At 59.8% G+C, this 27,084-nt stretch overlaps 3 protein-coding genes across 11 annotated transcripts in view; 1 reads left to right on the top strand and 2 right to left on the bottom strand.

Annotated features, from left to right (window-relative positions):
• Positions 1–191: 191 nt before the first annotated feature.
• TBC1D10C (TBC1 domain family member 10C) lies at positions 192–6,302 on the bottom strand. 2 transcript variants are annotated; one of them, XM_059069364.2, is made up of 10 exons: positions 6,146–6,184; positions 5,735–5,913; positions 4,887–4,986; positions 4,554–4,661; positions 4,359–4,465; positions 4,039–4,153; positions 3,281–3,346; positions 2,992–3,181; positions 1,335–1,489; positions 192–1,042 (listed from the first exon to the last, which is right to left on the bottom strand). In XM_059069364.2, exons 2-10 carry the CDS (start codon positions 5,884–5,886, stop codon positions 695–697), a joined length of 1,341 nt encoding a protein of 446 aa, XP_058925347.1. In that variant the 5' UTR covers positions 5,887–5,913; positions 6,146–6,184; the 3' UTR covers positions 192–694. The 2 variants fall into 2 exon arrangements, with proteins under 2 accessions (XP_058925347.1, XP_066893801.1); XM_067037700.1 differs by lacking the exon at positions 3,281–3,346 and having other exon boundaries at positions 5,735–6,302.
• An 863-nt stretch (positions 6,303–7,165) lies between these two features.
• Positions 7,166–10,511, top strand: PPP1CA (protein phosphatase 1 catalytic subunit alpha). Its single transcript, XM_059069403.2, has 7 exons — positions 7,166–7,316; positions 7,842–7,973; positions 8,126–8,356; positions 8,991–9,095; positions 9,540–9,763; positions 9,846–9,980; positions 10,060–10,511. The coding sequence occupies exons 1-7, from the start codon at positions 7,262–7,264 to the stop codon at positions 10,168–10,170; spliced, it is 993 nt and encodes a 330-aa protein (XP_058925386.1). The 5' UTR covers positions 7,166–7,261; the 3' UTR covers positions 10,171–10,511.
• RAD9A (RAD9 checkpoint clamp component A) overlaps positions 10,285–27,084 on the bottom strand; it is a 66,871-nt gene continuing 50,071 nt past the window's right edge. Inside the window, exons 1-11 of one of the 8 annotated variants that reach the window (XM_059069370.2) lie at positions 17,047–17,195; positions 16,891–16,961; positions 16,310–16,438; positions 15,755–15,869; positions 15,568–15,667; positions 12,809–12,915; positions 12,609–12,718; positions 12,451–12,515; positions 12,240–12,362; positions 11,312–11,519; positions 10,285–11,233 (exon numbers count right to left, since the gene is read on the bottom strand). In XM_059069370.2, the coding sequence (XP_058925353.1) occupies positions 11,138–11,233; positions 11,312–11,519; positions 12,240–12,362; positions 12,451–12,515; positions 12,609–12,718; positions 12,809–12,915; positions 15,568–15,667; positions 15,755–15,869; positions 16,310–16,438; positions 16,891–16,961; positions 17,047–17,080 (1,158 nt within the window). In that variant the 5' untranslated portion in view covers positions 17,081–17,195 and the 3' untranslated portion in view covers positions 10,285–11,137. The other 7 variants (XM_067037697.1, XM_059069368.2, XM_059069367.2 and 4 more) reach the window with 7 other exon arrangements.

The following is a 27,084-nucleotide window of genomic DNA, read 5'->3' as shown; positions in this document are numbered from 1 at the left end:
GGACCATGCGTGGGGGGCGGACCTGGCTTAGGGTGCCCACACCCCTGGGGGGATCCTGAGCCAGCAGGAAGAGGGAACAGAAGAGGGGATAGAGCCCCCCTTCTGGGCCCAGCATCCGCTAGGGGAGCCCTCTGCCCCCAGGTACAGAAGCCTTACCTGACCCCAAGAGGCTGGGCACTGCAGCTTAGCTCCTGGTGCTGGTAAACACCTTCCAGCAGCCAATGGGCGGCCTCAGTGTGCCCCGAGGCGCCAGGGCTGGACTAGGAGGGGCGGGGCTGTGAGGGGAGTGAGGGCCGGAGGGGAAGGAGCCGCTGGTCCAGGGTAGAGGCTGGAAGGCATTCCATCTGACTGCATACGGGCTTCTGCTCAGACTTTATTGCAGGCCTCCCCGGGAGCCTTGGGGTCCCCTAAGCCCAGCCTGTGCCCCTAATCTCACCCTCCTTCAGCGCCAGCTTGATGGCTTACAAGGGCCCAGGCACCAGGACAGCTCCATGGGCGGATGATGGGCCTGGGTCCCCCAAACCTCACTCTCTCACCTTCCTTCATCCTCGAGCCTGACACAGTCCACGGGAAAGAAGCTGAGGCATCCATCCCGGCTGTAAAGCGCGGTGCCTACTTTGAGGCTGGCATCCACCGTTCAGGCTATTGGGGTTGGGGGACCCCGAGTCTCTGGTACCCCTCAGAAGTGGGACCTTCAGAATCGGGTGTCCAGGGAGGAGGTGGAGCCTCGATGGGACCTGGCGGGGCTCTCGATAGGGGGGGCCCTGGACCGAGTCAGCAGCCCATGGAAAGTCTTGCCTCGGGTCTGGGGCTTGCGCCGTGGCGGTCTGGGCTCCTCCGGGGGCTGCACCACGATGCGGGGTACCTCGGGCCTGGTGGCTCCCCGGGTTCCTGCCAGCTGCTGGGCCTCAAAGATGGCTTGGGCCCCAGGCAGGCGGGCCTGCGGCCTCGGGGGTGGCCCAGATGCCGACGTGGGCAGCTGGGCCAGCTGGGCCTTGATCTCCCGCTGCAAGTCCTGTTCGGACAGGGCCACGCTGTGCACCTGTGGGGAGCAGTTGACACTGAATCTGCCTGGCCTGGGTGAGGGCAGGAAGCGACGAGATCCCCGTGGGGCGGGCAGGACACAGCCGCAGGAAGTGGCTGAGGGGCTGACAAGCAAAGAGACTGAAGCAGCCACAGAAAGCCACTTGAGGCCTGGGGTTTCCACATTCTCTGCTGCTCAGAGGACAAGAACTGAGCCCCGGTTCTTACTGTGACTTCCCCCTCTGGGACTCAGTTTCCGCAACTGTGCAGGGGGGCTGGGCCATGGCAGAGGGCGGGCAAGGGGCACCCACCTGGGGCATGAAGACCTCCTCCTGCAGCTGGGTGGGCGGGATGGCTCGAAGGGCGCCGAGCGTCTCCAGGAGCCCTGGGCAGGCCAGGCGCTGTTCAGTGGTGCCCAGGGCCAGGCGTACCAGTGTCAGCCCCACGCGGAACAGCACCTTCACACCTGCAGGCCGGGGGCTCACTCAGTTGGGGGGCCAGACCTGGGCTTCCTCAGTCTGCACCTGAACCTGCCCTCAGCCAGACTCCTTCCACCCTCCTGCAGCTCTGCTCCTGTGACCCAATGACTGAGAGCAGGGTGGCAATCTGAGAGCACTGGCCAGCATGTCTCAGCGGCCACAGACACTTCTGGGCAGAGCAGCCTGCCAGGAGCCAGGGGCTACTGAACGCCTCACGCCAAGCCTTCTCATTCTGGGCCTCAGCTCCTCGTCCCTCCAAGGAAGGGCTGGGTGGTGACGTGCAGCCCTTTCCAGCTCAGACCTGTGACCTTCTGATTCTAGAAAGATTCTAGCCAGAACTCCTCAGCTCTAAGCCAAGAGCATAGGATACACGTGCACATAAACACGCACACACGCACATGGGTGTGACCTTGGGCCTCTTCCTAGAGCCTCAGAATTCCTTCCTGGTAGCCTCAGGTCTGCTGAGAACAGCAGCGAGGTCTGGTGACAACTGTGACTTGTAAAGGGACATCATCACCGTTATGAAAGGGAGCCTGAGGCAGAAGGCAAGGGTAGCCCTGACGCGGGTGGGGGGGGTCCTGCCCTGCCCTGCCCTGCCCTGCCGTCGAGGTCTGGGTCTGCAGCGGAGGACATGTAGATGGCGACCTGGACACCCGTGGCCAGAGCTCTAAGCCAGCCTGAAGCCAACTGGGCATACAGCAGGTGCTCAATAGATGTACTGATTGATTTCTACCATCTTTTTGGTCCAACCACCCCGCTCTTGGCACGGCACCTCTCCCACGTCCGCACCCCCAAGTCAGTCGTCTGTAGCCTGGCCTCTCCGCCTCCACACTGGCCCTGCAAGTTTGCCTCTTCCATAGAGCAGCCACGAGCACCTTTAAACAGCACTCTCCCCCTGCCACCCCCCTACACTCTGGCACATCCTTTGTTTTATTTTCTTCACAGAACTTATGACAATCTATAAATATCTTGTTAATTTGGTACCATCGCCTCCCATCCCCACCTCCACCAGAATGTAGGTCTCGCTCGCTCAAGTGGCCCTGGCTTCCAGAGCAGCGCTGGTCTCCGAGAGCGCTCACCAAGGGCCCGTGGGGCTCCATCGGCCATGCCCCCACTGTGCCCAGTCCCTGAGCTGTCTCACTACTGGGATCTCTGCAGCTCCTGCCCTATCTACCTTGGGGAAGCGCCCCCCGCCTCCAGCCCTCCCCCAAGCAGATGGTGCCCTCCCTGTGGCGGTCTCACCGCTGGGGGTGGGGGCTATCATTCATTACACTGGTGATCCGTGGCCAAGGGCTGGGCCGTTTCCCCGGAGCCACAGGGCGCTGTCACCCTCAGCACACCCCAGCAGCCAGGCCCCAGGCCAGGACTGGCAGTGGCGGTGGGGCAGAGCGGAGCTGGCACCCTCATCCCCTCTGCACACCAGGCACCCGGGGCTCCCGGCCCAAGTTCCCACACCTGCCCCCGCCCACCGGGCCAGCCACCCACTCACCCTCGCTAAGGAAAGCGTCCCAGACACGCAGCACGGTGGGGAAGGGCAAGGAGCGGGCGAAGAGGCACAGGAACCACTCGGGCAGGTAGAGCAGGGGCCCGACGCCCACCTGCTGCAGGTGCTTGTACACACGCGGGAGCAGCCGCCGCAGCAGGGCCGTGAATACCTCGGCGTCCAGCTGGACAGCCTCCTGTGGCCACGTCCGTCAGAACCTCCACTCCCCAGGCCCCTCCCCGCCCCCCGCCCAGCCCCTCCCCCTGTGCCCTCTGGCCCCATCCCAGCCTCTCACCATATGGGGCCCGTAGTAGCCAGGGAGGTAAACCTCGCAGATCTGTACCAGGCACCAGAAGGCCTCCTGGGGGCGGGCACAGGCCTTGAGTGCCCACCGCAGAGGGGACCACGGAGGGGACCGCAGGGCGGGGGAAAGGGGCGCAGGGGAGGGTCTGGACACCATCTGGGGTGACTCTGGAGCCAGGAGCCTGGACTCAGTGCTGGGGCTGGTGGGGAGGGGCAGGTCTTACCAAAAAGCTTCCTGTTGCCCAGATAGAGGCCTACCAAGGGGTGTAGGGAGTTGGAAGTCACCGGGCTCGGGGGTTGAATTTGAGGGTCACGGGGTAGGGGCTCACTGGCCAAGGCTAGGGAGGGTCCCCCAAGATCAAGTCTTGGGTTCTTGGAGTCACTGGGGTCAGGGATCATGGTCACAGGGTTCAGAATCAGAAGTCATGAGGTCAAGGTAATAACATCCAGACTCCTAGATCATTGGGGCAAAGGTCAGGGCTCAGGGTTCCATGTTCCTGCAGTCAAGGTCGTTGGGTTTGAAGGTCGCTGAGGTTGGTGGTCATGAGGCCCTGGGTCACTCACTAGGACAGGTTTGGGTAGGAGTCAAGGATCCCAGGTCCCTGAGGCCAGAGTTCCTGGGGATGGAGGGGTCATGGGTCCAGGGCACAGGATTACTAGGTCCCTAGGTCACCAGCGTTGGGGCTCATGGATCACTGGGGTTAGGGGGTCAGGGTCTTGGGTCCCCGTAGCAGGGTTGAGGGTACTCACCTCTGGGGGCAGATACATGAGCAGCACGGCAGCCACCGGGCCCTGGGCCTGGCAGTAGCCCTGTTCTGGCCGATATAGGGTGTAGGCCTTAAGCACCTGGAGGAGCCCCTGCTGCCTGTGCCAGAAGACCCCGTCAGGGGCCAGTGCTCCGGGCATCCCCTCCCCGCCCTCTGGCGGCCCTTGCCCAGGCCTCAGCCCCCCGAGGGCCTTGCTGGGTCCTCTGAGATGCAAAGATATAAAGCCGGGGCGGTGGGGGGGACTAGGCCAAAGCACCTGGGGGTTGCGGGGCTGGGGGTCCCTGGGTATCACTGGCCTCGTACCCGTGACCCTGGGGTGACACAAACATCTCATGCAGGGGGAACTGGCGGTGCAAGTCCCTGCCGATGGTCTCCAGCCACTGTGGATCCCCAGGGGCCTCAGCCAGTTCCTGTGGGTGGACAAAAAGGTTGAGTGTAGAGGCCCAGAGTGGTGAAGGGCCAGGGGAGGGGAGGTGGGACCCCTGCCAGTTCCCTCACCTGATAAGTGCCATGGCTGTTCTCCTGACACACATGGGCCCCGCACAACAGGGGCCAGCACCGGGCCCGCAGGGCCGAGGGGATGCCTTTTCGGCACTGCATCTTTACCTGTGGATGAGGCCAAGGGACCCCGTTAGGCCAGCAACGCCAGCTTCCCCTGCTCCTGTCGGCAGGCCCCAAGCACAACCTGTCATCAGGCAAGAGCCACTTTGGGTAGCAGGGAGAAAAGGCAGGAGGTACTGGGACACGGGAGGGGTGAATTTTGCCAGGGCATGGGCCGAGGCACAGGGGGCTGAGCCACGGAGGCCTGGGTGGGGCCACTCTCCCCCTCACCTTCTTGTACCGCCGAGACATGGTTTTCTCCCAGCGTGAGGTCATCTCCACCCACTTCATCTCCCGCTGGCGGATAAGGTCTGCAGGAGGGTGACCTGGCCTGGGGACACATGGCACAGGCGTCCAGGCGCTGGGCAGCTGTTACCCAGAGCCCACATCTGCCACCCTTCATTCTACCTGGGTGAGCCTAACTCCTGGCCCTGGAGATCTCTGGGAATCTCTGGGGCGGGGTGGGGACCTGTCACCCAGGAGTTGCCAGTGGTTGTCATGGGGACAGGAAAGGATGTGGCTCCGATGTGGGTGGAAGCAGGAGAGACTGAAGGGGGTGTGTAGGTGTGTGTTGAGGGAGGGGCTTGTTGACTGTCCCCCAGGATAGGGACACAGACAAGTCATCGGGGAAGTTGGGTAGACAGAGTCCTGGACTAGAAGCCAAGAGTTGTGAGGTGGAGTCTGATTCTGTCTCTGATCTGCTGTGTGACCTTCCTATCTGTCTCTGGACTTGTCTTCCTGTCTGTACATTGGGAATGGAGAGGATTGGTGGGGGAAGAAGTGTGGGTTCTGTGACCTGGATCTGGGATTCCCAGGCGAGATTAAAAGGGGAAGAATGTTTGGCCCCAGAGGTGGGTGGAAACCCTCAGAAACTGGGAGTAAAAGAGACATACAGGGACCACCTCCCGCAGCCCTGCTAACCTTAGGATTCCATCTGGAACCCGAGAAGGGATGATACTGGCTGAGTCCCCAGACCCTCCCAGGACCCTCGAGGTTGGACCTCACTCTAGAATTCAGCCCTCATCTCCCACCCTTATTCCCAGCACCCCAGTGCCCCACCCCATCCCTTCCCTACTTACCCTGGCTCTGCTGAGCTGCCCCCAATGAAGCCATAGCGGTCAGCCTGGCGATATGGGCCAGGCCCACTCAGCTCTGAGTCAGACCCCAAAGAGCTGGAGTCATCCTGCAGCTCACCAGGCTGCACCAGGTCCTCCCCCAGGGCCTGGGCCATGGTGCTGCAGACCCCTGATGCCACAGGCTGCAAGATGTGGGGAAAGCCAATGTGAGAGGTGGCTCCTAGCCAGCCTAGGGCCTGGGCTCCTATCCAGCCAGGCCCCAGCCCCAGGACCTGACTGCGTGGTCAAAGGGAGCAGATTTCAGGGTATCTCTCCAAGCCCCTTCTGTACCCTCTTCTCTTGTGGGGTGGCGGTGGAGCATGGACCCAGAAGTGGCAGAAAGGCCGGGCCCCTGTCCCCTGCAGCCCAGCTTACCTCCTTGCTGCACCTCACCTCCTCCTCTCACTTCCTCCTCAGCCACAGCTTCGGCAACCGGCCGGGGGGCCCCTCCTAAGTGCGTGGGGAGGGGGGTAGTTACCCCTTCCTGTCCCGGGCTCTTCCGGCTTGCCCCCCTGGCCCTGGGCCATGGGCTCCTCCCACCATCCCGGTGGGCTGGGTGGGTGCAGGCTTGGGTTCCTGTGCTGGGTGTGATGCGGCCAGGGCCTGCCAGAGGTAGAGAGGGCAGGCTGCCTCCAGATTTGAGGTCACTGGCATGTAAAACACTCGATTCAGGGTTCAACGAGTATCACGGTGTATTTAGTGTTTGCTCTTTACAAAGTAATACTTTCAACATGCACACAATGTAGCATTACTATGCTACTTAAAAGGCAAGGATAAGACATTACAAAAAGTAATAATTTAGCATGCACCACAGGCAGCGTGGACCAAAATGAGCTCGGAGTACAGCAACAGGTGTCTGGATCTACCTAGTCAGTCACCCGAGGGCCCCAGACTCAGGAGGTAGAGGTCCTCCGTGAATTTGAGGCTAACTCTTACTATCTCTGAGCCTCAGTTTCCTTTCCTGCACTTCAGGAGCTTAATCTGCACTGTTTGGGGAGACCCAATGAGTTACCAATGAGGTCACATCACTTTCCCGACCAGGACAGAAGTGGAAAGGACTGCTTAGCCCTTGAAAGAGAAAAACAACTTCCAAAGTACTTCCGACCGCACCTCCTCGGAACATCGGAGGGTGACTCCTCAAGGCCGGAGCTAGGCTTGACCTCGCCCCACGAAGCCCCGCCTACCAGGCAGGCTCCGCCCCAGACACACGAGTCAGTCCAAGTCCCGCCCCCTGACCGAGGCCCCGCCTCTCGTGCCACCGCGACCCCTGCGCCCGGCGTCCGGCGGAGGCGCTAGAGCGCTGGGGCAGCGGGCGGAGCGGGGAGGGGCGGGGCGGAGCGGGGAGGGGCGGGGCGGGGCGGGGCGGGCGGCCTAGGAGGCGGGGCGGCGAGCCGGGGCGGGCGGAAGGAGCGCCAGGCCGGAAGGAGGCAGCGGGAGGGCGGGTGGCAGGAGCGGGCCCGGAGCTGCTGGGGCCAGAGCGGCGGCGCCGCCATGTCCGACAGCGAGAAGCTCAACCTGGACTCTATCATCGGGCGCCTGCTGGAAGGTTGGCCGGGACAGGGGAGGTGGGCGCCGGCCGCGCCCTGGTCCCCTGCCTGGCCCGGAAGTGGCGCGCGGGTGGACTTGCCCCTCCCAGGGCCAGCTTAGACTGGGCGGGGACGGGCCGCGAGGTCCCGTGGCCGCAGGTGCCCCCCTTTCCAATCGCGGCGCGCCTGGGAGGTCTGGGGTTGCTCCCCTTGCCAGAGCAGGGCGGGGGCGCACGGGTTGGCCAGGGCTCTTGGGGTGAGAGAGAAATCCGAGAAGCCTAGCCCCCCCCAAGCAAGGGGTCCTGTGTTCTGAGGTTTTGGCAGGCCTCCGCGCACAGCAATCCCCCTCGAGTGTCTTGAGGGTAGTTGGGGGTCTCGTCCCTTGAGGCTTGAGGCGGGGGTCCCAGGAGGCTCAGCAGCAACAGCTGCCCCTGGGCGAGGCGGGGCCCGGGAGGCCCAGGCGCCCCCCAGAAGTGCCTATGGGGCCACCCATGTCACCCACCCTCTTCTTGCCTGAGGGTCCTGTTGCCTCATTCCACTCCCAGTGCAGGGCTCGCGGCCTGGAAAGAATGTACAGCTGACAGAGAACGAGATCCGTGGTCTGTGCCTCAAATCCCGGGAGATTTTCCTGAGCCAGCCCATTCTTCTGGAGCTGGAGGCACCCCTCAAGATCTGCGGTGAGCCCCCTGCCCGGACCCCTTTGCTTCCTGAAAGTGGGTACCGCCCCCCCCAGCCAAAGTCCCTGGATCTCTCTTCCCTTGAGGCCAACCCTGGCCCTGGGTTCAAGTTTAGACTGCATCTAGTGCTGACCTGGTTCTGTGTGTCACAGGCGACATCCATGGCCAGTACTACGACCTTCTGCGGCTGTTCGAGTACGGCGGCTTCCCTCCAGAGAGCAACTACCTGTTTCTGGGGGACTACGTGGACAGGGGCAAGCAGTCATTGGAGACCATCTGCTTGCTGCTGGCCTATAAGATCAAGTACCCCGAGAACTTCTTCCTGCTCCGTGGGAACCACGAGTGTGCCAGCATCAACCGCATCTACGGCTTCTACGATGAGTGTGAGTGGCCTGAGCGTCTGGGGCTGAGCGGGTCCTGAAGGGCTCTCCCGGCCATTCAGTGCGACCCTCGTGTTGAACTTGTGGCTGGGGTAGCAGTGTTTGACAAACACCTGCTAGACTGAGCTCCGTGAAGGCAGGGCCGGACCAGTTCACATCTCCTCGCCCTGCCCTCCTGGCGTGGGTCCTGGTGCTTGGGAGGGACGTGGTGAATGGTTGCTGACGGAAGGGCTGCCAGCATTCTCATGCAGGGCCTTGCCTGTCAACACTCCCCTCCAGTGCATCCGTTACTTAAGCACTTAGGATGCCTGTCCGGACTGGACTCTTATCGGCCAGAAGCTGAGAGAGACCAGGCCCGGTCTTGGCCTGGCTCTGCTTGTGTGCAGGGGGGTGGGTGCCAACCCTGAGGTTGTTCCAGAACTGGAATTCTGGGGTTCCTGTGGACTCAGCTGCTTTAGAATTCCTCCTGGGAGGCAGTGGGGTGGGGGTTGGGGGGGGCGGTTTCCCTTCTTGCCTTCCATTCTCTTCTCCCAGCTGTGTCTGAACAACACACAATGTGCCCTGGAAGGCCCAGAGACCCACACTGAGGGTGGGGCAGACAGGCCTTCTCGTGAGCCCTCTCCTTCCCTCTGGGCAGGCAAGAGACGCTACAACATCAAACTATGGAAAACCTTCACCGATTGCTTCAACTGCCTGCCTATTGCTGCCATTGTGGATGAAAAGATCTTCTGCTGTCACGGGGGTGAGGGCGGCTCTGGGCCGCATGGCGAGGGAATGCTTGGGCAGGACCAGCCTGGCCATATCCCTGGGGGATTTGGGACGGAAGTTTTAGCTGGAGGACACGTTCTCAGCCACCTGGAACAGCTCTACCTGGAGTCCTGGTTTGGATATCACTTCTTCCACAAAGTAACCCCGCACCCCAGCGTTAGGCTGCACTCACTGTCGTGTCATGGCCTCGGCTTCTTGCGTGGAGTTTGCTTGTCTTTCCCCAGGGAGCACTGTGCTCCGTGAAGGGACAGGGACTTGAAGAGGCAGAAGGCGATGAGCTCTGCCTGTGCAGGCTCCCAGGAATCCAGGAGAGGGCAGAGGGTTGGGGGAACAGAGGCTGATTGGCAAAGGCTTCCTGGAGAAGGGAGGGCCCTGGTTTTGAGGCTTGAGGAAGTGACCTGCCCCCGGTGCCCCCCAGGCCTGTCCCCAGACCTACAGTCCATGGAGCAGATCCGGCGTATCATGCGGCCTACAGACGTGCCAGACCAGGGCCTGCTGTGTGACCTGCTGTGGTCTGACCCTGACAAGGACGTGCAGGGCTGGGGCGAGAATGACCGTGGCGTCTCCTTTACCTTTGGAGCTGAGGTTGTGGCCAAGTTCCTGCACAAGCATGACCTGGATCTCATCTGCCGGGCACACCAGGTGGGCTGGCAGCTCTGGTCTGGGTGGCAGTGGGGGCCGGGCAGCAGCACCTGCTGAACTAACTGCCCCCACCCTTGTCCAGGTGGTAGAAGATGGCTATGAGTTCTTTGCCAAGCGGCAGCTGGTGACACTCTTCTCAGCTCCTAACTACTGTGGCGAGTTTGACAACGCAGGCGCCATGATGAGCGTGGACGAGACGCTCATGTGCTCCTTCCAGGTGGGGGTGGAGGTGGGCATGGAAGGGGCGGGGGGCCCATGGCTCAGCCCCATGAGCCTGACCAGCTTGCCTCTTCTAGATCCTCAAGCCCGCCGACAAGAACAAGGGGAAATATGGACAGTTCAGCGGCCTGAATCCTGGAGGCCGGCCCATCACCCCGCCCCGCAACTCCGCCAAAGCCAAGAAATAGCCTCCGTGTGCCCGCCCTCTGCCCCAGATGGTGGATTGTACAGAAATCACATGGCTGTGAGGGTTTGTGCTGGCCCCTAGGGCCGCCCATCACAGGGAACACGGAGCCTTGGTGTATTTTTCTTTTTTTTTTTTTATGAATCAACAGCAGCGTGCAAACCCCCAGGGCTCCTTCCACCTGCACCTGCAATGGCTGCAGGCAGGATCCTGGGGCTGAGGCTGCAGCTCAGGGCAGAGCAGGGCCAGATTGTGGGTCCCCAGCCTTGCTTGGCCTCAGGGCTGGCAGCCGGATCCTGGGGCAACCCATCTGGTCTCTCGAATAAAGGTCAAAGCTGGATTCTCGCCATGGCGTCTGTCTCCCTTGTCCCAAATGCTGTGCCTGGCGACCCTTCTGCCTAGGGCCACTTGGGAGGCTCGCTGGGCATATGGGGCCCCAGCCAGGGAAACACCAGCCACGTGCTCAGGTCACAGGGGCCCTTGGAATTTCCAAGCCAGGGCCAGAGTTTTAGAAAAGCAAGCAAAACAGTGTGTGCCGGCCACAGGGGATCCCCGTGGTGTACCCAGGATCTGAGGGAGGGACAGGTCCTGATTGGCAGAGAAGGTAGATCAGCAGAGGCCAGCAGCCCCACCTTGATTTTTCTCTTAGGGAGGTGGGCTTAGAGAAGGCAGGCCCCCAACCCTGGCCACGTGGTTGGATTAAGAGGAGAGGGACCTCCCAGCAGGTGGCAGCTCAGCACCAAGACTGGGAACAGGCATGATCGACTAGGGGCTGAAGGGAGACGACAGTACCCAGGCCAGTCACAGATAGCCGAGCAGGGCCTGGGGCCTGGGGGAGGCGGCAGGACCAGCCAGCTGAGCTCCAGCACAGCCCACCTCTACCACCCACCCTGGAGAACTGGCCCCGCCCCTGGTTGGCGCTGGGAGGTGGGGATGCGTGGGGAGGTCCGGTCCTCCAAGGACTTCTCGGCTCAGCCCTCCCCCTCGCTGTCCTCAGCCAGCACGGGGCTGGGGCCCTGGGGAGAGTGTGCAGGGGCCAGGACGGAGCCAAAGAACAGCGAGCGGAACTGGCGAGAAAACAGAGGAAGCCGAGTGAGCTCTGGAGGCTGCTCCCTCCCCTGCCTCCGTCTCCAGCCAGCCCCTACCTTCTTGGGTGGGGGAGTCCCAGGCACTGTGCTGGGCTCGGTGTCATCTTCCTCCTCTGAGTGGGAGCCAGGGCTACGGTGGGGCTGGAGGCCAGGTGAAGGGGAGGTGGAGGGCAGTGTTCGCGAGCCCTCGCTGCCCACGGTGGTTTCCATGGCGATCATGTAAGAGTCAATGTCATCAAGGGCAAAGTCGTCCAGGTGGGGTGTGCTGTAGGACCGGGAGAGAAGACGGGGAACAGAGGCAGGGCCCCACCTTGGAGGGCTCAGTGGGGGGCTGCAAAAGCCCTGTGACCATTGGTGGCCTCTTGGTTTTATTACTTCCTGATTTGGTGGGAGGGGAGAGGATGCCTGGGGTTAAGTGGCTGCTTCCTGGAGGGGGTGGACCTGAAATCCTTTCATCAGAGTTGAGGTAGAGGCCTGAGGGAGGCATCTTGGGGGCCACTTTAGCTCAGCTGGGGGAGGGGAGCAGCAAGTCCTGTAAGCTGGGCCACCTGGGGCCCAAGCCTGCACCTTCCCAGGGGACAGGAACTGGAGAGCACTGGGGCCCAGGGACATGCTGGGCGGAGGGCCAGGCCAAACTTCCTCTGCTTAAACTACACTGGGCCCATCCTCCCCAACCCACCTGCCCTTTCAGCCACCGGCTTCCCAGCAGCGCTTTCCCTCCTTGGCCTGGGAGGAGGCTCGGAGGGGAGGCCTCAGCCAGAGAAGGAAGCCAGCTGGACCCTGGGGACACTTCCCTGGGTGGGGGGAGTCTCTGAGTACAGCTGCCCAGTAAGGTTGAGCCTGCAGGGCCGGAAGCTGTGAGCACTGCAGGGCCTAGGGCCCAACAGGAAGTGGGGGGAGGGGGAGGCGCAGGCGCTGGGAGCAGCTCGCTCCCCAGGGTGCACAGAGGTGGGGAGGGGGAGGAGTGGGTGGGCAGCGCTCTCACCTGTGAGCCTGAAGCTGAGGCACTGGCCGCTGGAGCTCCGGGGCGCACAGGTCCGGCTCTGAGAGCGTGGCCAGGACAAAGTGGCCGTCTAGCAGAGAGTCCTTGATGGCAAAGATGGCTGGCCTGGGCAGGTGACGGGTCCAGGCAAGGTCAAGGCCCCTTGGCTCCTGTCCCAGAGCCCTCCCCTCCCTGTCCTGAGGCTGGGAGTTACCTGCCCGGGCCATCAAAGTAAATGCTGAGAGACAAGTTCGCTGACTCAGCGAAGCTCAGGAGCCCCTGGGAAGGGAGAGGCAGAGCGCTGAGGCCCCCGGCCCGCCGGCAAGGAGAAGCGGGTGGCCCGGGCAGTGAGCGCGCGTGGGGCAACCTCACCCGGAATTCCTTGAGGCAGAAAGTGATGGCCACCCCTTCCTGGGCCTGCAGCTGCTGGAAATCCTCACCCCCGATGCTCATCTCGGTCACCATGGCTTTGGCGGCACTGTCTGTGGGGTCAGCAACAGGAGGAAACCCGGGCCATGCCCCAGCCCAGCCCACCTCTGCCCCCTGCCCCAGGCCACGTCTGGTTCCCTCACCTGCCTCCTCCTGGTAACTACGCAGGATGACCCTGTGGCCACGGCCAATCCCCAGCGTCACTTCGGCCAGCGCAGGCGGGAAGGGCAGGACAGCCTCCCCCAGGACCCTGTGGGGAGGGCATGGCATCACCCCAAGACTCAGCCCCTTCCAGTGGCTTTGCTCTCAGGACCTGAGGCAGGACGGTGACACACACCAATGTCCAAACGGAACCAGGCCAGGCCCAGCATGCCCCCAGGGAGGACAGGAGCCGGACATGGTCCCTGCCCCGTCCAAGGCTCCCAGGCTGTCGTGGGAGGAGAAGTCCACTTGCAAGAGACGGGGCAGACAAGAGCAGAGCCCACAGAAGACAGCAGGAAGCACAGGTTGTTTGTGCTGAACCAAACCGGGCAGGAGGCACCTGGCCACCCAGGGGTGGGAGACCATCCCCACACTGTTTGCATAAATGCAGCCTTCAGAGAGAGCCCTCAGATCCTTGTCTAGTAAAGACACACGCTGATAAACAGTTACAGGTGAAATAACATCTGGAATTTGCCTCAAAACACTTGGGACAGGAACTGGCGTCTGCTTTTATATGAATTTTAACTTGTCCATAAAAAACAGAGAAACGGGCTTCCCTGGTGGCGCAGTGGTTGAGAGTCCGCCTGCTGATGCAGGGGACACAGGTTCGTACCTCGGTCCGGGAGGATCCCACACGCCGTGGAGCGGCTGGGCCCGTGAGCCGTGGCCGCTGGGCCTGCGTGTCTGGAGCCTGTGCTCCGTAAGGGGAGAGGCCACAGCAGTGAGAGGCCCGTGTACCACAAAAAAAAAAAAAAGAAGCCGCCTGCCAACGCGGGGGACACGGGTTCGAGCCCTGGTCTGGGAAGATCCCACATGCTGCGGAGCAACTAAGCCTGTGTGCCACAACTACTGAGCCTGCACTCTAGAGCCCGCGAGCCACAACTACTGAAGCCCGTGCACCTACAGCCCGTGCTCCGCAACAAGAGAAGCCACCACGATGAGAAGCCCGCACATTGTAACGAAGAGTAGCCTCCGCTCGTTGCAACTAGAGAAAGCTTGCGCGCAGCAGCAAATACCCAATGCAGCCAAAAATAAATAAATAAAAATTTCTTTAAAAATTCCTTTGTTTTTTAAAGGTATTTTTTTGTATTATGTGTAACAGACAAAATTATTTAAGTCAATAAGTTTTTAAGGAATTTCACATGTTCTGATTCTTTCCACTGCCAATCACCTTAGTTCCTCCAAACTCATAACCTTCAAGATAAAATAGCCCTTTCAGAAATAAGCTGTCATGTGAATCAGCCCCCAGTTCTCTTAGTTGGGCTTCTTTGATCTCCAATGGAATACGGACACACTTCAGAATTCCCCACCTGTAATCTCTGGGATCCAATTTCCTCAAGCGATTTACTTTAGGACCATGTTTAGGGTCAGGAGGTGGATCTGCCTGGTTCTGAATTTGACACCTTCTAAAAATGTATTCGGTTCAAATCGTATTCACTCCTAAGCCATCACACCCTAGAACAGTACAGATTGTTGGGATAGGCCAATACCTAAGATTTAAAAAGTCTGACTCTTTTTCCAACGATGTAGATTTACGGAAAAAGCCCCATCAGGATAGATCTCAACACAACTGCTCTTTTTAAAAAAGAAAGAGAAAGGGCTTCCCTGGTGGCGCAGCGGTTGAGAGTCCGCCTGCCGATGCAGGGGACGCGGGTTCGTGCCCCGGTCCGGGAGGATCCCACGTGCCACGGAGCGGCTGGGCCCGTGAGCCATGGCTGCTGAGCCTGTGCGTCCGGAGCCTGCACTCCAGAGGCCACAGCGGTGAGAGGCCCGCGTACCGCAAAAAAAAAAAAAAAAAAAAAAAAAAGAAAAGAAAGAAAAAGAAAAATCCTCAAAATACAGACCACAGATTGATTCCCTCTTTCTCTACCCAAAGGGATCCTGGGCAGTGCTGTTTCAACAGAACTCAGAAAAACAGAAAGTCAGGACCCAAAGGGACCTTGAGGTTACCACGTCCTTCGGCTACCAAAAGAAAAGAAACACAAGACCTTGGGTTACTTGGATGCAAGTGGAACCCAGCAAGTGGGCGAGTGGGAGGGGAGCCTCTCCTCTCTGCTCTTGGCTTCACCAGGGACCTTTGCATCTGCTGGAGTCTCCTGGGCCCTGCACAGTCCCTCTGATTCCCCAGAACAGCTCCATCTCTACAGCTGCTTATTCAGGCAGCCCTCCTGGACCATGACTTCCCCGCCCAGCCTCCTTGCTTGGCCTCCTGCTGGGACCCCTCAAGGCCAGAGTCCAGCCAGGTAGGAAGAGAGGCTGCCCCTGAATGGGGGTCATCCCAGAAGGATGACGAGGCCAGAGAAGGGTCATGAGTCCCTGAGCTACAAAAATTAAGGGACCTTCAAAGGTGTTCAGGCCAGAGAAGACTTGAGGGCAGGCCAGAGACCTGTTCTCTGACAGAGGAGTCAGAATGGGTCTGAATGGTGAGAAAACCAAGTCAGACCTTTGAGGTGGAGAATACAGACTCCAGAAGACAGTGAGGAACATGGAGCAAGGGAGAACCCAGCCCCTCCTCACTCCAGCCTCTGCCCTTAAAGAGCCAGGCAAGGACCTAAAAGCAAACCAGGTTGGATGAACTCCTCGAGGTCTACAGAAACCCTGTAGGGAAAATGGAGGAGGTGCCTTCTTAAACTGACCGTTGAGGCCCAAAGAAGGAAGAGAGAAACCAAAGCCTCAGCTTGCAACCAGGGGGCACGCTCACCTTGCTGGGGCACAGAGCACATGGGGGCACACGGCTGGGTCGAAGACAGCCTGCAGGGACTCGCAGTCCTGGAAGGACAGGTTGTGAGTCTTCTTCACCCCTGGATGGGCAGACAGGGTCTCAGTGGGCCTCGCCAACCTCCACCCAATGCCACAAGGACGACCTGGCCAGCCAGCTGCTCACTCACCGTATTTGCAGTACAGCTGAACTACCAGGCGGCTGCTCCTGCCATTCAGGAAGATGCAGCATTTCTCCACGGTCTTCTCCAGCATCGCCAGCGAGCGGAAGACTGAGAGGAATGACTAGGCGATGGAAACACATCAGCCCAGTGCTGCGCCTCCACCAGCCAGCTCTCACGTTCCCTTAGGCTCTGGCCCATCACAGGCTCAGCACTGTCACACCAGGAAAGGACCTCCCCCACACGCAGACATTTACACCCTTCCAGGCCTTCGTTCATGCTGTTCCCCTTGTCTGGAATGCCTTGAAAGACCTGCTTACCTTTCAAGGACCAACTTGAATGTCATCACTCTCTGCAGGTCCCTGGCAGAATCAATTAGCCTCTCCATATCTCCCATTACCCCCTGTGGATGTCCGTACTATGCCCCTGCGCTGCATTTTGCATTGGATTGCTCCTGCATACATTTCTCTCCCCAGCTGGCACCTAGTGTGTGCCTCAGAGCAAACGCACTGTGGTAGAGGTTTCTGGGGGAGTGCACTGCCACTGCTGAGGGAGGGGCCTCACCTTCATCAGGATCTTACAGCGCAGCGGGTCCTGACCAGGGGTGGCCGCCTGGTACTGCTGGAAGAAGAGCGGGGCAAAGAGGAAGCAGGCATAGGCCGAGCGGGAGGAGTTCACGGTCCGGAGGGAGAGCTGGGCCAGGAAAAGCAGGGAGAGGGAAGCAGTCACCAGCAATGTCAGGCCCAGCCCTCTGGCCGGCTTTTGCTCACACACTTGACCTAATGGCCTCCACTTCCACCATCGTCTGCTGAATCCCTCCCTCTCCTTCCAGTCAGAGGGTATCTTCTCCATGAAGCCTTCCCGGAGTGCCCCTCAGCACCGCTCCCGCAGCAAGGACCCTACACAGCTTTCAGCGCGGACCCCACCCGCCCCCGGGCACTTCAGGGAGGGCAAATGCTCTCAATTCACACATTGGTCTGGGAAGATGACAGGGCTCAAGGTGACGTCCCAGCAACAGGGGAGGAAACTGTAACTCAGCAGACAAATCTGCCCACCGGCATCCTATCTGATGGGGGCGAGACTCGAGTCCAGGCTAGGGCTCCCTGTGGGAATCTCACCCCCCCCCCAATACCGTGGCTCCTCACCCCGTCTTCCAGGGGCTCCAAGTAGAGTTCGTCCCCGATACGGGACAGGGAGTGGACGGCCTTGCCGAGCACTGCGGGGAGGAGAGGAGAAACACTGGTTTGCTGGCGCCTTGGGACGTCCCACGTGCCCCCAGCCCCCGGCTAGCCCCAATTCACCCTTCACGTTGCTGCCCGTAACCAGACACTTCATGCTGCTCCCCGCGGCCGGGCTGTGACAGGCGGCGGGCCCCGGACTGGACCCCAGCTCGCTGCTCCCCTCCGGATCTCCGCTGCAGCCGCGGATGCCCCGGGTTCTCTTCCCGCGCACCGCCCCCGGCAGCCCCGCCCCCGCCTCCTCATTGGGCCACACGCCTGCACCTCCGTCACGTGAGAATAACGCTTGCCGGCTGCGCCATCACGTGACAGAGTCCCGCGGGGGGGAATCACGTGATCCGGGAGCGCCGGGCGCCTTCCTGGTTTGTCTCTTCGCGGGGTCCAGGGCCTCCCTCGGCCCTTCAGCGCCCCGGGTGAAACGGGCCTGTCAGCGGGGCCCAGCGCGCTGCGCGCCCGAACGCAAGGCGCTCAAAGGGTGTGGGGGAGCGAATCCGGGGATGTGCGGGCGAGCCCGCCTGGGTCACTAATTTAGAACGGGTTTTCTGGGCGTCTGTCGGGGGTACGGGGTCGAAGGCAGACCGTCGCACCCAATCCGAGCCGGGGACACGCACAGAAGCAGCAACCACTGGCACTAAAAAGAAATTAAAGCACGTTGAGGCAGGATCCCGGGGTGGGAAGTGGCTGTTCGCTCTGGCTTCGAGGATCCTGCGTTGATCCCGAAGAAGAGAAGATTCTCCGAACAGAAGGGGGTAGAAGGGTGTGGCTGGCAGGGGAAGGCGAGAGTAAAGACTCAGCGGTGCATGGGGCTTTACCCCCGTTGGGAGGGAAGTGGGTCTGTGAGAGGAGGGCTGAGCGCTGCCAAATGCTGAGGGTCACTAACGGGAAGCGCTGGAAACGTTTTCGGAGGGTAGACGCATGCGTATGTGGCCCTTTGAAAAACGACCAAGGCACTGTGCCAAAGGAGGGGCTTCATCGGCGGGCAGGTCTTCCCCTAGTCCTGGGCCTCGGTCCTCTGCTGCGTGAACTGGAAGGGAAGTCCTGGAGGGGCTCCCTGACCTCTAGTTCCCTGCAGCACCCAGTGTGCTTTGAAGGGGCCTGGGCACCACTGCGTTCCTTTAGGGCCCATCTGGACTTGCCCCTCTGGTACTGTTCCCAGTGAGGAGGCCATGTTTGTCCGTGGGCCCCTTACCCTCCTGCTCCTGGCCTGCAGTTCTGGACCCAAGTTTGTTTCTTCCTCTCCTTGCCCTCAGCTCTGCTCCCTCACCAGGTTTCCCTGGAGCACTGGGGGAGGTTATTCTTGCCTTTTGGGGGGTCCGTGTAAATGGTACCACCTCTACCCAGGCATTTAGGTCAGTAAACCTGGAGTCATCCTTGACCCCATGCTCTCCCGCACCCTAAATACTACAAGCCTCCAGCAAGCCCTGACTGCTCTGCCTCTCAAACAGATGGCAACTTTGTCCTTCTCTCCCATGTCCACGGCCATCGTCCTGGCTCAGGCCACCATCATCTCTCACCCAAATGACTGTGGGAGCTCCCTGGGTGGTTCCCTGTCTCCTCCAGTCCACTCTCCAACCAGCATCAATGTGACCTTCCTAAAATGTCAGTTGTGTCACACCTCTCCCTGGTGTAGACCCTGCAGTGGTTCTCAACTACTATACTTGCCATCAAATCTAAACCTCTTGGGGATTCCCTGGCGGTTGGTGGTTAGGACACTGCGCTTTCACTGCTGAGGGCATGGGTTCAATCCCTGGTGGGGGAACTAAGATCCAGCAAGCCGTGAGTCCTGGCCACTCCCCCAAAAAACATTCTAAACCCCTTATCCCAAACCTGCAGGAAGGAGATGGCCCCACCCATCTCTCTACTTGTCTGTGGGCTTCCTGTGCAGCAGAACTGGCCCCATCAGTTCCCTGAAAGAACCACATCCTTTTCCACCTTGGGATCTCTGTAAAGCTATTCCCACCACTTGGAATGCTCTTTCCCCTTCTCACATGCTGGCACCTTCCCTTCCTAGGGCTCAGCTTCAGTTGCCCATCCTCAGATAGGCCTTCTCTGCTTCCGCCTCCACCCGCGCCCCCCCCCACTCCCCGCATTGTCTAGCTAAGCCCTTGCACTGGGTTATCCATAGCACTTATCCCAACTCAACATTATTTCATAGTGTCTACTTCTTTAATGCCCCTAGTTATGTCAGCCCCATGAGGGCAGGGACCTAGTCTGTTTTGTTTGTTACTGTATCCCTCTACCTCCCACAGGGCCTGGCCCTCAGCAGGTGATCAGTAAGTATGCATTCAGTGAATAGGTGTGTGACCCAAGTGTAGCTGAGTTGCCTCTGGTTCCCTCGTAGCACGTATCACGGTGCTGTGATGAAAGGAACAAAACTTGCAACCTCTGACCACAGTCCAACCCTTCCGTGGACAATAGCTGTCCCCCCACATTCTGTGCAAACCCCCGCCCCCCAAGGAACCTAGTATTCGTTATTATCTTCCTTACTTTCCTCCTTTTCTCTGGATCTCGCCCTCTCTCTTTTTATTCCAGTGAAAATCAGCAGAGCCTTCATGGCTTCTTCACCTCTTCCCCACCATTGCCAGAGCAGCCCAGCTGGAACAGAAGATAGATGCCAAAGCTCCCTGGAAGGCAGGGAGGGGAAGGTGTGACTAATCGCACACCCGTGTCTCTGCCCCTGACACCTATGGGACCAGTAGGGTCCTGTGGCACCGAGGTCTTTTGGAGCAAGGCCCTGGAGGAAGGGAGAGGGAGACATAAACACTTTAGGACTTTCTTTTTTTATTTTAATATTTATTTATTTGGTTGCACCAGGTCTTAGTTGTGGCGTGCATGTGGGACCTAGTTCCCTGACCAGGGATCGAACCCGGGCCCCCTGCATTGGGAGTGCGGAGTCTAATCCACTGTGCCACCAGGAAATTTCCAACGCTTTAGGACTTTTGATGAGTCTTTCTTCCGCTGCACACACACACCTGCCAAAAGTTGGGAATCACCTGACCCTTCTGAAGGGTTCAGACACGAGAAAAGAGCCTAGAGCCGGGACTCGGGAGTCCTGGGTCTCTGGTCTGTGCTTCAATGCTGACTTGCTGTGTGACTTTTGGCTAGTCCCTCCGGTCTCTGCGGCTGTACAGTGTGGTTGGTGGCACGAGATACTCATTGAGGTCCCTTCCCACCTTGACGTGCTGTGATCCCGAGGGGGCCCTTCGGCTTCCCTGAGACCCTCACCTAGCCACAGCTCTGGAGAGGAAATGGAATTGGCAGGCCTGCTTCCCCCAGGCTGTGGGGTTGGAAGGGAGTTCTCCAATCGGAGGCCAAGCAGCCTCTCCAGGCTTGCAGTTGGCATAACCAAAAAGGCCTTTCAGGTCCGGAAGGGAGAACACACTACGGGGAATGAGGACCTTGCGACTGTAGCCCTGCTACAGACAGCCTCAAGCAAGTCGAGGCCCTTCTCTGAGCCTGTTTCCTCTTTGATAAAATGAAGGGGTTGGATGAGATGCTCTCTCAAGATCCTTTCAAACCGCACATTCTTACAGTCTTCGCCATACCCCGCAGTAGAGATGGTCTCCTGCAAGTACACAAGTATGTGATTGTGTGTGTGTGTGTGTGTGTGTGTGTGTGTGTGTGTGTGAATGTCGGGGGTGGATATGGGACGGATGAAGGTGGTTACCATTTCAAACTTTTAAACTAATTTTCTGTCTGGAAATTTCTTCCGTTCAACCACTGCTTCTCACTCAACTGGATACGTTTGAAATCGCAGAATCCTCAGATCTCAGTAATTCGTTCATTTAACACATGTTAGACGCACTTTCCTAAGTGTGGGAAAGAGAGCACACGACGAAAATCCCTGCCCTCATGGGCTTCCACTCAACTGGAGAGAGACAAACCAGAGGGCCTGACTGTACCAAAGCCTCTGGCAGAGCCTGCTGGGCTGCGCACACGGGAGATGGGATTTGCCTGGTGACTCTGGGGTTGCTGAGTGGGCAAGGGGGCACTGAGCTGGCGGGGCTCTACTTGCCCACCTATCATGCCTTTGTGGCACACCAGGTGCCTCGAGCCCCCAGAGGCAAGCCCTGCCCGGCCCTTCTTGTTCACTGGCATTTCTCCCAGCAACCAGAACAAGCCTGACACATAGCAGTGGTTTAATAAACATAGGTCAGATGCCCCAAGAGTATAGGGTTCAGAGAGGTTACAAGACTTGAAGCCAGGGACTTTGCTGGTGGCACAGTGGTTAAGAATCCACCTGCTAATGCAAGGGACACGGGTTCGAGCCCTGGTCCGGGAAGATCCCATGTGCCACGGAGCACCTAAGCCCGCGAGCCACAACTACTGAGCCTGCGCTCTAGAGCCCGCGAGCCACAACTACTGAAGCCCGTGCACCTTGAGCCTGTGCTCTGCAACAAGAGAAACCACCCCAAGGAGGAGCCCGCGCACCGCAACCAAGAGTAGCCCCTGCTCGCCGCAACTAGAGAAAGCCTACATACAGCTATGAAGACCCAACACAGCCAAAAAAAAAAAAAAAAAAAGGCCCTAGTTCACATGGTCAGTGGTGCTGTTACTGTGATTGCTGTGTCCTAGCACCTCCATCTCTGGAGTGACCTCCTCATGGTATTCTGGGGTCAGGACCGGGGACAAAATACATCATCAGCACGGACGAAGCCAGGGTGAATCCATACTAGGAACTGAGAGGGAAATCCCCCCACAGAAACATTACAGAGGAAAGTTCTGTAGGTCAGGAACTGGAAAATACTCAGAGAATTAGGGTTGGGGTAAAAGTCAGCCCCAAGAAGAGGTGTGGGTGTAGGCGGGGCTGCGTGCTGCCCCTTGATTCTGGGCCCTCGGTGTGCCCTCTGCCCCACCAGCTGCTGGAGGCTGGCATGAGGTAATGGCTGTGCCCGCATTGCCAGGCTCTGGGCACAGGTCAGAGACCAGGTCCCTTCAGACTGCAGGGCTGAAGGTGGAGGGACATGGGACGGCATTTTTTTTTTTTTTTGCGGTACACGGGCCTCTCACTGTTGTCTCTCCCGTTGCGGAGCAAAGGCTCTGGACGCGCAGGCCCAGCGGCCATGGCTCACGGGCCCAGCCGCTCCGCGGTATGTGGGATCTTCCCAGACCGGGGCACAACCCCGTGTCCCCTGCATTGGCAGGCGGACCCTGAACCACTGCGCCACCAAGGAAGCCCTGGGATGGAATTTTTAAACCCGCAGATGGGAAGGAGAAGCTCAGGCTTGTTCACCAAAACCTGGCATGCTGGAGTTACAGGGCCCCCTTGGAGCACAAGTGAGGTAAGTTTAGGACAAATCAAAGGCAGCGTGCTTCAGCCAGCAGGGGAGGACTCCGATGGAACTCATTACCCCAAGATGTGGTCTCAGCTGGAAGTATAAATAGCTTCACAAAAGGTTTAGATAAATCTGTGGATGACAGCTCCATTCATGTGTTAGAAGGGAAGGAAGCCGTTTGTGGCCTGCGGGCCCGTGGGGAAAAAGCATCAGGGAGGCGACCCGGCCTCCCTGAGACCACCCCTTGGGGCCCCTGTTGGAGGCCGGCTTTGGGCCTAGGGGACCCGGGCTGCAGTGTCGGTGTTCCTACAGCCTGCAGCCCAGCCTGAGTCCCCAGGCCCTTTCCTCAGTGCCCCATCCCTCGTCATCCGCTGTTTCGGGAGCCATGGGACCACCCGCCCTGGGGAAAGCGCCCTGTCCTGGCTGTCCCCTAGGCGGCCAGCAGAGGGAGACAGACACCGTGTCCAGTCCCAGCTTCCAGCACAGAGACCAGGCTGGTCTGCCCTGGGGAGGGCAAGCGGCACCCGAGGGTCCCCCAGCTCGGTGTCCAACACGGGGCTAGGCGCCCAAGGAGGGAGGGGCCCAGAAAGCATCCTCCCTGGCCAAGGTGGGCTTCCTACAGTGCCGGGGGGAGGGGGGAGGAGGAGAGACTTCAGAGAACTGGGGTCAGGGTGGGGATGAGGCCACTAACTAAGAGCAGGGCTGCTCTGGAGCCATCTTCCCTCTGTCCCTGCAGACCTCCAGCCCCTGGCGGGCAGCGTGCAGTCTCTGTAGGACCACGCTGTTCCGCGGGCACATACAGGAGATGCTTCAGAAAGCCTTGGGGGGTGGGGTGACTGAGCCCCACAGGCCCGAGTGCCAGCTCCTCCCGGCCCAGGAACCGATCCCAGGCCAGGTGTGGTTCCCCAACTTTGGCTGCTTGGCTTCTCCCCAGCCACCCTCAAAGTCTCCCTTGACGTCCCCCTGACCTCTGACCTCTCCCTCCCTTCTCGGCACTACAGCCGTTCTCACACCTGTCCGAGCTCCTGAGTCCCTGTTTCATTTAACAATGAAATTTTCATTTTGCAGCCCTCAGCGGCTGAACCTGACACGTGCTCAGCGTGCTTTGCTGTGGATCACGAGGTGGACCTCGGAAAGGAGACTTTGGGGCCCGGCGAGCTCCTCACAGACAGATGGGGGCTGGCGGCCGGCACAGCCAGGGTGGGCTGTCTCCCCAAGTCGCTTCAGAGCTCACTGTGCCCTATGTCCATCCTTCCCGCTCTGGCCGGCCCTCCTCCAAGACACTGACCCCCTATGAGGAGGCTGTCTGGGATGCTGAAGCAGATGATCAGGTTCATTTCTCATTGGAGGAAAGCTGAGCAGCGGCCCAACTCCAGAACTCTCTAGAGTTCTGCGTCTGTGCCCAGTGCGGGGAGTCAGCATGGGGGTGCTGGGGACAGGCCTCGGGAAGAAGACGGAATGGAAAGAATAGAGTAGGTACAGACAGACAGACTTGTAGACATGGAGGCTTGCAGGGGTCGGGGCACATCATTAGCAGAGATGGGAGGATAGGGCATGAAGGGCAGAGAATAATAATATTTAAACTTGTCGCGTGTTAAGTGCCAGAGATTTGACTTGTGTTAACCAAGGAAGGCACCATTATCATCTCCCCTGTCTTATGCAAGAGAAAACTGAGGTGTAGAGGGGTCAAGTGGCTCGCCCAAGGTCACACAGCTGGTGAAGGCAGAACGGCACCCTCACGTGCTGTCAAGCTCCCAGCAGTGCTGGGACAGCCCCCCAGCAGTGCTGGGACAGCCCCCCAGAGGTACTAAGTGCAATCTGTCCTCTGACCCCGCCCTCTCCCGGGCCCACTGTGGAACCCAGACAGTTTGGAGAAAGGCTGAGAAGGCTGAAGGAGGAAGGCCGGTGGGAAGGAGGGGGCAGAGCAGCAGTGACTCAGCAGGGCAGGATAAGGATCTTCCGGCAGGATAAGGGAGAGGTAACCCCCGCTCCTCTGCCAGGGTGCCGGAGTCACAGAGCCCGAGGCATGGGTTGTTCAGGGCAATGGAACATCCCGGAGAATGGCGGGGGAGCTCCTGGCGGATGGGGGTGGTGATGGAGCCCCTGACAGTATCTCTCCTGCCCCTGTCCTCACACAGCCATCACCCTGACATCCTTGCAGATGGGGAGCAAGCCCAGGTAGGGCAGGGGAGAGGCAGGCGGCAGGACCTGGTTCCTCTCCTCGGCTGGGAGGCAGGGGATATGGGCGCCGTTTTTCTCGGGAGGCCTGAGCTGGGCCAGGTGTAGGTGGGGGATGCAGGGCTATTGCTAAGGTAGGAAGAGGTCTTTGGCCTCCGGGTTTCCGCTGACATCACAGCCAGCTCAGGGTGAGGCAGGGCCCTCTGGGCTCCTGCCCCTGGAAGAAAGGGGAAAGTGCACTCCCCTCCGCCTTTCCTCCTCCTGCTGCCCTCGGTGGCCCCCGCGCCTGCACAGTCACGCTGGAGTACGAGAGCCCAGCGGTGGAGGAGAGCGGCGCAGGTCCCTGGTCGGTCGGGCCCTCAGGAGGTACAGCCTTGCCCTGGCTCTGTGTGCAGGCAGCCGTCTGCCTTACGGCTCAGTGCTCATTCCATGATTCAAACTCACTGCTCTGCTCGCGGAATCTACAATTCCAGCTGAGGGGACTGAGTGCTCCCGGGCTGGCACCTCTCACCGACCCAGGAGGGCCATGTGGCATGGCTGGCCCAGTCAGTTGTGTGTGGAGGGTCGTGGGCAGGAGAGCCCAGGTCTCCTGCTCCAGGCACATGGGGACTCTCTGTCCTAGAGAATGTGCTCATGTCCTGAAGAGGGAGACCAGGCGTGCCCCAGGTTAGATGCCTCCTAGCCACGGGGTGCTCAGCACGTGCTGCTGTCTCCGCATCCAGCCTCTTCTCCTTTGAAGGCTCCCTGCGCGCCTGCGCCATGGGGGCAGTTAAGAGGTCGAGGTGCTGAAGGCAAATGGTCCTCAGTTCCAGCCCTGGTTCTACCTCCTGGTGTGACCTTAGACAAGTGATTTCATCTTCCCAAACCTCAGTCCCCTCGTGTATAACATGGGAAAACAACAGTTCTTATTTTCTAGGGTTATTGTGAGAATGGAATGAAATCATTCACATAAAGCCTTACCACAGAACCGGACTCGTGGTGAGAGCTCAGTACGTTTCAACGCTTGCCATGAGTTAAGCCTGAGAAGCGCAAAGGAGCAGTGTGTCGCCAAAGAATGCCAGGCGTTGCAGCAGGCTGGCGGAGTCTCTGGGGCCAGCCACTGCCTCTCCTGCCTGCGCACAGGCCAGCCTCTGCCTCTCAACCCCAGGGCCTCTTAGGTCTCCTCTCTGTGTCCCTGGCACCTGGCATAGAGTAGGAACTCAAGGAATGTTTGGTGAACAAATGAATGAATGAGTGAATGTCCTTACTTATCTCTGTGGGCTTCTCCAATACTGCACTCCTGCTCACCCACCAGGAGGGGACTGGACCGGAGGCTTCCCCAGACACCCCAGGGGTCAGGGGTCAGGGCCCCTTCAATGCCAGTTCTGCATCCGTGTGGGACGTGGGGCCTTTTGGGCATATAGAGAGCCTTCCCTGGGGATGCCACTTATGGGGGGAGGAGGGGAGGCAGGAGGGAGGGGTGGAACCCTAGCCTGTCCCTGCGCCAACACCGACTCACCCCCAGCCCCTTGGAGGGCAGCACAGTCCTCTCTGGGCGCCAGCCCTGCCCCCTACCCAGACACACCCTCTGAGGCCTAACCTGCCACCCCCTGCAGATGGTAAGGACTGAATTCTGGAAGGCCAGAGAGAGCATCAAAACAGCAGCCTCCTCATCAGCTCACTGATACTCCCACCATCCCGTGGGAAGGGAGGCAGAGGTGGTCATAGCGCATCCCGCTGAGAGGTGGTGGGCTTGTCCCAAGGCCCGCCGCCCAATTGGAAGCCTGGCATCCTGACTTCCAGTCCTGCCGTCTGCCCTCGGCCCACCGCAGGCAGCCCTGTGAGCTACACCCGGTGCAAGCGACGGTGGGGCTTCGGCCTGTGGTCGGTTGCCGCTGCCCCTCCTGCCATCCCGCCACATTTCCACCCAGAAGCTCCACCTCCTCCCAGAGCTCTCCTTCCCTCATCATCCTCTGATCTCAGTTTAGTGAGTGTCCCTTGTCACAAGACTGTGAAATTCTTGGAGTCAGGGGGTGGGTTTTCCTTGTCTCTCTGTCCTTTACAGGACCTGGCACCCAGCAGGGGCTCAGGAAATACCTGTGCAACGCTTCTTGGGACAGATGGACCTGGAGCTCAGGGGGCCAGTGTCTCCTCTAACCTCTGCCCTGCCCCCAGCAGCAATCCCAGATCGTGAGAGCTGGCAAGGCCCCGAACAAGCACCCCTTTCTGAGAGCCACAGGGGTGCAGGAACTTCCCCAAGGTCCCCAGCTGGAAGTCAGAGGGCAGCCACCTGCGCCCACCACCCCACAGAACGCCTGAGGGGCTCTCGCTGCTCTGCTTCTCCCTTCTCCCCGCAACTCCCTCAGCGCAGCCCCCTTTGGAATTTGGCAGAATAAAGGCACAGTCTTTATTCTAGCCCCTACCCCAAACCAACTGGCAGCTCCTAGCCTGCTGCCTCTGCCCAGACATGGCAGAGGGGCACTGGCAGCTTGGAGGAGTTGATTTTCCCTTTGGCAGTGGGGGAGATGGGGGAGGGGAGAGGCTTGCCCCACCCCCCCATCCCGTCCCCGCCAGGTGAGGGGAGAAGGCAGGGATGCAAGTCCAGACAAGAGGCCGAGGAAGAACACGACTTCCCCAGCTTGTAGGGTCCCGGCATCTAGCCCGGGGC

This window comes from Kogia breviceps, chromosome 7 (assembly GCF_026419965.1).
Source record: "Kogia breviceps isolate mKogBre1 chromosome 7, mKogBre1 haplotype 1, whole genome shotgun sequence".
Lineage (NCBI taxonomy): Eukaryota > Metazoa > Chordata > Mammalia > Artiodactyla > Physeteridae > Kogia > Kogia breviceps.
This window is presented reverse-complemented; position numbering and strand designations above follow the sequence as displayed.

What these genes read in the sequence shown, in the direction of transcription:
- TBC1D10C (XM_059069364.2), bottom strand. Translation starts at nt 5,886, where the DNA reads ATGGCCCAGGCCCTGGGGGAGGACCTGGTGCAGCCTGGTGAGCTGCAG. An exon ending in GTGTCACCCCAGGGTCACGG is followed by an intron (nt 4,154 to 4,358) that starts GTACGAGGCCAG and finishes CTTCTGGCACAG; the next exon opens with GCAGCAGGGGCTCCTCCAGG. An exon ending in GGACGCTTTCCTTAGCGAGG is followed by an intron (nt 1,490 to 2,991) that starts GTGAGTGGGTGG and finishes CCCGGCCTGCAG; the next exon opens with GTGTGAAGGTGCTGTTCCGC.
- PPP1CA (XM_059069403.2), top strand. Translation starts at nt 7,262, where the DNA reads ATGTCCGACAGCGAGAAGCTCAACCTGGACTCTATCATCGGGCGCCTG. An exon ending in GGCACCCCTCAAGATCTGCG is followed by an intron (nt 7,974 to 8,125) that starts GTGAGCCCCCTG and finishes TGTGTGTCACAG; the next exon opens with GCGACATCCATGGCCAGTAC. An exon ending in CGCTCATGTGCTCCTTCCAG is followed by an intron (nt 9,981 to 10,059) that starts GTGGGGGTGGAG and finishes TGCCTCTTCTAG; the next exon opens with ATCCTCAAGCCCGCCGACAA.